Source organism: Penaeus monodon, chromosome 14 (genome assembly GCF_015228065.2).
Source record: "Penaeus monodon isolate SGIC_2016 chromosome 14, NSTDA_Pmon_1, whole genome shotgun sequence".
NCBI lineage: Eukaryota > Metazoa > Arthropoda > Malacostraca > Decapoda > Penaeidae > Penaeus > Penaeus monodon.
This window is the reverse complement of record NC_051399.1, coordinates 38,833,356-38,840,855: the sequence shown is the minus strand read 5'-3', so window position 1 is coordinate 38,840,855 and position 7,500 is coordinate 38,833,356. Positions and strand designations below refer to the sequence as shown.

Here is a 7,500-nt window from a genome sequence, read left to right as displayed (position 1 = left end):
TGAAATCGAAAGATTGGCCACCCATGGTCCACGCCAAAAGTTTTGCCCAAACTCATCTTAATTTGTCCTTGTCATATCTTTTTTTAACTTGATCTCCCCAACTCTATTCTGTCCTAACTAACTTAATTTATCATAGCCAAACCTAATATGTAATGTAGATTAAACCTAACCTAACTCAAATACGCCAAATCTACTGAACTCAACCTAACAAGAACGCTTAATAAAATATATTCTATTATGTAACTAAACCTAATTTGCGATATCCTAGCTTAAATTAGCCAACCAAACCCACCTAGACCAAAACTCCTTAACCTAGCGATGATGCAGTAGAAAAACGGAGCCCGGGAGTGGCCCTTAATCACACGCCCGTCTACATTCCAGTACCTGAGCGGCTTTGGCTCCGAGTTCGCCACCGAGGCCCTTCCAGGAGCCCTTCCCGAGGGCCAGAACAACCCGCAAGTATGCCCTTACGGCCTCTATGCTGAGCAGCTTTCCGGCACTGCGTTCACGGGTAAGTCATCTGACGGAGTCTGGCTGTTCTTTTCAGTTTTGATATTGTCTGCATAATACAGCGTCTCTTGTGTGTTTCCGGCACTGCGTTCACGGGTAAGTCATCTGACGGAGTTCAGCAGTTTTGATTTTATGCGCATTTATATATATTTGTCAATACCCTACGGCATAGATCTGTCAATCTACCAAAGCATGTGTCTGCAAGTGACTCTGTTAAACTGAGTGTGTGAAGTGCCCAACTGCCTCTGCCCTCAGCGCCTCGTGAGACCAACAGGAGAGCCTGGTTCTACAGGATCAGGCCCTCCGTGGTCCACAAGCCGTTCGCGCCCATCAAGCACAAGTACCTGGACTGCAGCTTCGACAAACGGCATCCGAATCCCAACCAGGTGCGCTTTGCCTTTACTTCATACAAAGTTATTAATTGGGAATTTTGCAAATATCTATCTATCTACCTTTGTACGTATGAATGCACACACACACACACACACACACACACACACACACACACACACACACACACACACACACACACACACACACACACACACACACACACACACACACACACACACACACACACACACACACACACACACACACACAAACACACACTATAGGTATGATGTATGTGTATGCACGTATCTACATCCCTCTCCACGCACAGCTGCGATGGAACCCCTTCGACTTTCCCGCGGAGCCGACGGACTTCGTGGAGGGCCTGAGGACCGTGTGTGGCGCCGGAGACCCAACTGTGCGTCACGGCTGCATCATCCACATCTACGCCTGCAACAAGTCGATGGGAGATTCCGCCTTCCAGAACAGCGACGGAGATTTTCTTATTGGTAGGGATGAGGAAGAGGTATTTTGAGGTTCCTTGTTCGTAATTGCTGTGATCAAATTGGTGTGTAAGTTTCGATTTTTTTTTTACTTGCTCATATGGAGTATCCGTCGGTAATGTGAAGTATTTGGATACATTTGTTTACGCTTGTAGAATAGGAAGTGTATATAGGATGTTTTTTCCCACTTTGTAAACGGTCCTGCATATGCACAAGCACGACCTTGACCTCCCCAAAAATTTGCTGTATATGACAATGTTCATGTTTATTATTGGTAGTATTATCACTATTATTATTGTAATTATTATCAGTATTATTATCATTGTTATTAATATTGTTGTCTCTGCTGTTGTTATTAATATCATTACAATCATCATCATTATTATCTTTTGCAGCATCATTATCATAACCATCATCCTGATTACATACGCATATTCATAATCACCGCCACAATCATCTCCAATCTCTCCGTTCTTGTCAACAGTTCCGCAGCAGGGAGTACTGGACATCACCACAGAGTACGGCCGCCTTCGCGTGAGCCCCAATGAGATCTGTGTGGTTCAGTCGGGAATGAGGTTCAACGTGGCTGTTCAAGGTCCTACTCGAGGGTACATACTCGAGGTATACGACGGCCACTTCATCCTGCCGAATTTGGGTCCCATTGGTACGTTCTCTCCCTTAAAGGTTGAAATCGGGAGTTTTGTTGTTGGCGGGAATCAGGGTTTAGTGCCTGTCGAAAACATTAGCTCTTAGGATAACTGAATTTCAAAAGAAAATATGGTTCGCTTTTGATATTCAAATAAGATATTTGTTTGTACAGTTATAGATTAACGTAAGGTGCTAATATAACTAGCTTTATTTAACTGAATATGGTGGTACATTGGCAGTTACTATAAATAATTATATTAGAGTTGAGTGTACTAATATGTATACGCATATAGTACAGTTGCTTCATTTTCCATAATATCTATTTGATAGCACATGGAACTAACAATGTCGAATTACAGCTTACATTAAATGTGATGACCAGTCTATTTATATTCTATCGAAATATATTAAATTGGTGCCATTTGCTAATTAAAATCCCCGCCCGTGAACTGCGCCCGGACACACGAACAAATTTGAAATGCCTGATGCCTTGATGACGTCACAGTGAGTCGACGCTGCATTGATGCCCGATATGAAATGGACGGGAATCGCATCATATCTTGATCTTTCAGACGAAAGAGATGTAACAGAAGAACCTGAGTTGCGTCAGAGCTATACTCCGTCCAGTCTCAGTAAAGGAAAAAAACTGGCAACTCACCCTAGACAATGATAGTGGTGAAAAGCAATAAATTCTTCTGTCAATTGGTTAGAATAATAAAAGAGAAGGTGAATCGGAGTACTCCAGATGAGGGTTGCCGGTTTTTCCTTTTCTTGAGATTGGTCAGTATCTGGTGGCTTCCTACTAGACCGATCTAGAATTTTCAGCAAAGGATAAGGAGTTCATTGATAACTACCGTCCATGCCAGATAAAAAAAATGAGAAAAAAATAGGGAAAGTGAGAGAGAGAGAGAGCGAGAGAGAGAGCGAAAGAGAGAGAGAGAGAGAGAGAGAGAGAGAGAGAGAGAGAGAATCAGAGATAGAAGAATGAACGTATGAGAAAATCAAGAAAGACAGAGGGAAATTGAATGCCTGAGTAAATGAGAAAAATAAATAGGAATGAATAAAAAAAGAAAGGAGGAAATGCAGAGATGAATGACTGAATAAGAGATGCAAACAGAGTGAAAGATAAAGAGAGAGTGAATGAATGAAAATAAGAGAGAAGCTAAAAAATGAAATATATATATATATATATATATATATATATATATATATATATATATATATATATATATATAGAGAGAGAGAGAGAGAGAGAGAGAGAGAGAGAGAGAGAGAGAGAGAGAGAGAAGAGAGAGAGAGAGAGTGTGTGAAAGTGAATGAATCAAAGTGAAGAGAGAAGCAGTGCTGTAAAAAGTTACCAAAGAAAGGTATTATGGGCGAGCCTAGAATGTTGCTTCAACCAACGCCATCAAGGTCTCCCGCGCTTTTCCTAAATTTCTGTTATGATGTAGTGGCGGCGGCAGTTTAGGGGCGGATACCGTCAAAAATCAACTAAAATTAATTTATTGATTTATTGATTCCTCCACTGATACCTTCGAATCAGTTTTGAAGAGAGAGAGAGATAATTAAGTCTAGGGTCTGGCCATCACCACTAAATCTAATATTGGCGCTGGTCTCTATGTAATATCTTCCAGTGTTTACGAAGCTAGTTTCTCATTATTCCAACGAGGAGAAAACATTAATTAAAAGAATAAATATTATATATTTGCTGAGAATAAATTCAGTTTCGGATGATATAGAAAATCCCTAATATAAACTACATAGAGGCCGGTGAATGCATGTCATATTAAGACCAGTGTAAGAACAAATAACCATAAGAAACACACAGCAATAACTGGGGAATAATATACTCACTCCTACAGGAACTGGCAGCTTTAACCCTCTATAAAGCATAATGTTTGATTCCGAGGTCTTCAACATTACACATCCGCATGGTAAGCTTTGCATTGCATGTTTTTTTTTTTTTTTTAATATTAAGTGGCCCTTTTCTTCGTTATAACAGGTGTTAAGTAAATTTGTTTTGTTGATGATTGTTCACATTAATGCAAATTATTTTGGTAACTTTTCGGAATATTTTCATGGAAAAGTATGTCATTTTCCGATTGGGTGTGCATGTCTGACGCGTGATACTTATAATAAATAGTTCATGAATAAAGTCAAGTCATTAGGATCTTCCTTCTTATCAGTTGCTTTGTTGCTTCATCATTATGCAATTCTGGTGTTATTAATATTATTATTATTATTATTGTTATTATTGTTGTTGTTGTTGTTGTTTTGTTGTTGTTGTTGTTGTTATCATTATTATTATTATTAATATCATTATTATTATTATTATAGATTTTTTAGATATTGTTTAACTAAAATATGCCATTTCCCAAGGTATTCCAGAACTTAATAGCAACCGAATAAGGCATAAAAAATGACATTTATGCTGGTGACTACATTTCTCCCCTTCGATACTGCATTTTAAGTCAATATTTACGCCGCAGTATAATTTCTGAATCAACAAATGATTGAGTCTAAGGTTCGATATTTACCAGAATCAGAACACTAAGATTTCTAATTCTCACGCTCTCTCGGTCAAAGAATTCCATCAAGAATGACTTTGTGGTTAGATTCGAAACTGTCTCCTTGGAGTCTAAGTTCATTGTGTGTTACTATTAATATTGTTGCTGTTTGAACTGTTTTTGTTATTATTATTATAGATAACATAATTACTATTAGTAATGTTTCACCATTTTTATTATAGTACTATGATGGCAATCATCATTATAACTGCAATATTATTATTATCGCTATCATCAGTTGTAGTAGTAGTAGTAGTTCGTTACCATTACCTGCGTTATTAGTAACATTACCAAAATCTTCGTCATTATCACCATCATCATCATTATTTATGCCGTTCTCATTCACACGTAATGCCTCCTTCAGGTGCCAACGGCCTGGCCAACCCACGCGACTTCCTGACACCCGTTGCTTGGTACGAAGACAGGGAGGTCGCTGACTACCGCATCATTACCAAGTATCAGGTATTCCTCTCTCCTTGTTTGGTGACACTACTTATTTATATGTATTGGTCATGGAACAGGTGCTCTTGTTCCCTTGTTGATGGTACCAGGAAGTTAGATTTCCTGGTTGTGTATCAGGTATAGCATGTATACAAGCTACTTAGTATTTGTATGATGTAGTACCAGAATATATATACCAATATAAAATATGTGTGTATGTGTGTGTTGTAGTTACTTTAGTATGAATGATAAGAGAACGTGGGAACTGTAAGGATACTACTCGTCAGACAGTTTGAACTGACACTGACAGACACTTTCACTTCCCAAGTAATGCTCACAACCTCCCGTCCAAAGGGCCACCTGTTCGAGGCACTCCAGGGGCATTCGCCCTTCGACGTGGTGGCTTGGCACGGCAACTACGTCCCCTACAAGTACAACCTCAAGAACTTCATGGTTATCAACGCAACGGCCTTCGATCACGCTGTGAGTCTGTTGAGAGAGTTTTGTTCTTCATAAGGTCGTAAAGATAGACAGTTATGGTGTTTTTGATGTATGTGATATAATTTTGGAAATTGTGCATATATATATATATATATATATATATATATATATATATATATATATATATATATATATATATATATATACACACATACATACATACATATATTCATATATATGTATATATATTTATACATGTATATGTATGTATATGAAATATAAATATATATAGGTATATATATATATATATATATATATATATATATATATATATACATATATATATATATATATATATATATATATATATATATATATATATATATATATATATATTATGTGTTTATGTGTGTGTGTGTGTGTGTGTGTGTGTGTGTGTGTGTGTGTGTGTGTGTGTGTGTGTGTGTGTGTCTGTGTGTGTGTGTGTGTGTGTGTGTATGTGTGTGTAGAACAACGAAGGGAAGTACAAGAAAACACACGAATATGCCGAAGACTTTTTCGTTTGTTTTCTTGTACTTACCTTCGTTGTTCTACTTGCAATTTGTTCGATATGAATTCCACACACACACGCGCGCGCGCGCGCGCGTGTGTGTGTGTGTGTGTGTGTGTGTGCATAAATTTGTGTGTGAATCTTTAAATGGTTTATTGTTTTATAGCTTTCTCAATAGCAAGCATCAGAGCGTTCATAATAAGACCCCCCCTCCCCATGCAAGCGCAATCCACTAAGCCAGGTCCCTTTCCCAGGACCCGTCCATCTTCACGGTGCTGACCTGCCCCAGCACGAAACCGGGCGTCGCCATCGCCGACTTCGTCATCTTCCCCCCGCGCTGGGCCGTTCAGGAGCACACCTTCCGCCCGCCGTACTACCATCGTCAGTATCTGTTCATGCGCGAGAGTCTTTATGGATCTATTAGTCTTTGGTCTTGGTCTTTGTCGTCTAACTCAGAGGGGTGGCCAAATAATTTTTATGGGTCGCGAGATCCTTCCTCCTCCTCCTCCTTCTCCTCCTCTTCCTCTCACTACCCATTCTAACTTTGTTATTTAAGAGTGTCTCGCTGTTTGAGAGCCCCTGGTCTGACTGATACCTTCACTCCATTCAGTCTTCCAAAGAAGGGACACTCAATAAGCTTTACTTTTTTCTATGATTTATTCTTCTTTGTGTGTGTGGAGGGCTGTTCAAAATACCACACAGTTGGAAGAGTTAGGAATGACATGATTTCGAGAAAAGAGCATAGTAATGACTTCGCGTACCATCATATAATGCATGTGACTTTTAGACAACCTTAGGCTCCAGCAAAGTTTTTTTTTCTTCAGGTAACTGCATGAGCGAGTTCATGGGTCTCATCTTCGGCAACTACGAGGCCAAGGAAGAAGGATTCAGGCCTGGTGGCGCCTCCCTGCACTCCATGATGATCCCGCACGGACCCGACGTCCAGTGCTTCGAGGGAGCCTCCAAGGGCGAACTCACGCCCGTCAGGGTAGCGGACGGCACGCAGGTAAGCTTGTCGAGAGATTGGGGATTCGCGTTTAGGGAATATGTAGGACGAAAGTTCGTTATGTTGTGTAATGATGGTGACGAAGATTGGATTATGATAGCGATATTAGCGGTGAATATGCCAATACCAGTTTAGCCAATATTATTAATCTTAATAATACCATGGAAATCAGTATATCATCTCTTGTTCATACTGTCAGTATAAACACTTCTCATTCTCTTCAATAGAGCAATGTTTTAAGATAACCTTAACACGAACAGTACCATAACAGTCTTGCCTTGACTCACTCCGCAGTCGTTCATGTTCGAGACGAGCCTGGGCCTGGCGCTGACGGAGTGGGGCGAGGACACCTGCCGCAAGGTCGACGCCAGCTACTTCGAGTGCTGGCAGGGCCTCAAGAAGAACTTTGACCCGAACTGGAAGCCTGAGAAGAAGGAGTAGTGTCGGAGCCATGGGCGGGTCGCGAACGAGAAATGCCGTGGAACGAATTAGAATTGGTAT

The 7,500-nt window shown here is 40.0% G+C and overlaps 1 protein-coding gene across 1 annotated transcript in view; it reads left to right on the top strand.

Annotated features, from left to right (window-relative positions):
- The window catches only part of LOC119581115 (homogentisate 1,2-dioxygenase-like), a 17,705-nt gene that overhangs the window by 9,675 nt on the left and 530 nt on the right, over window positions 1-7,500 (top strand). Inside the window, exons 2-10 of the mRNA XM_037929452.1 lie at window positions 382-511; window positions 766-896; window positions 1,175-1,352; window positions 1,831-2,010; window positions 4,926-5,023; window positions 5,357-5,485; window positions 6,248-6,374; window positions 6,818-6,999; window positions 7,294-7,500. The exon at window positions 7,294-7,500 is cut by the window's right edge and continues 530 nt beyond it. Coding sequence (XP_037785380.1) covers window positions 382-511; window positions 766-896; window positions 1,175-1,352; window positions 1,831-2,010; window positions 4,926-5,023; window positions 5,357-5,485; window positions 6,248-6,374; window positions 6,818-6,999; window positions 7,294-7,440 — 1,302 coding nt within the window. The 3' untranslated portion in view covers window positions 7,441-7,500. The remainder of the gene's footprint in view (window positions 1-381; window positions 512-765; window positions 897-1,174; window positions 1,353-1,830; window positions 2,011-4,925; window positions 5,024-5,356; window positions 5,486-6,247; window positions 6,375-6,817; window positions 7,000-7,293) is intronic.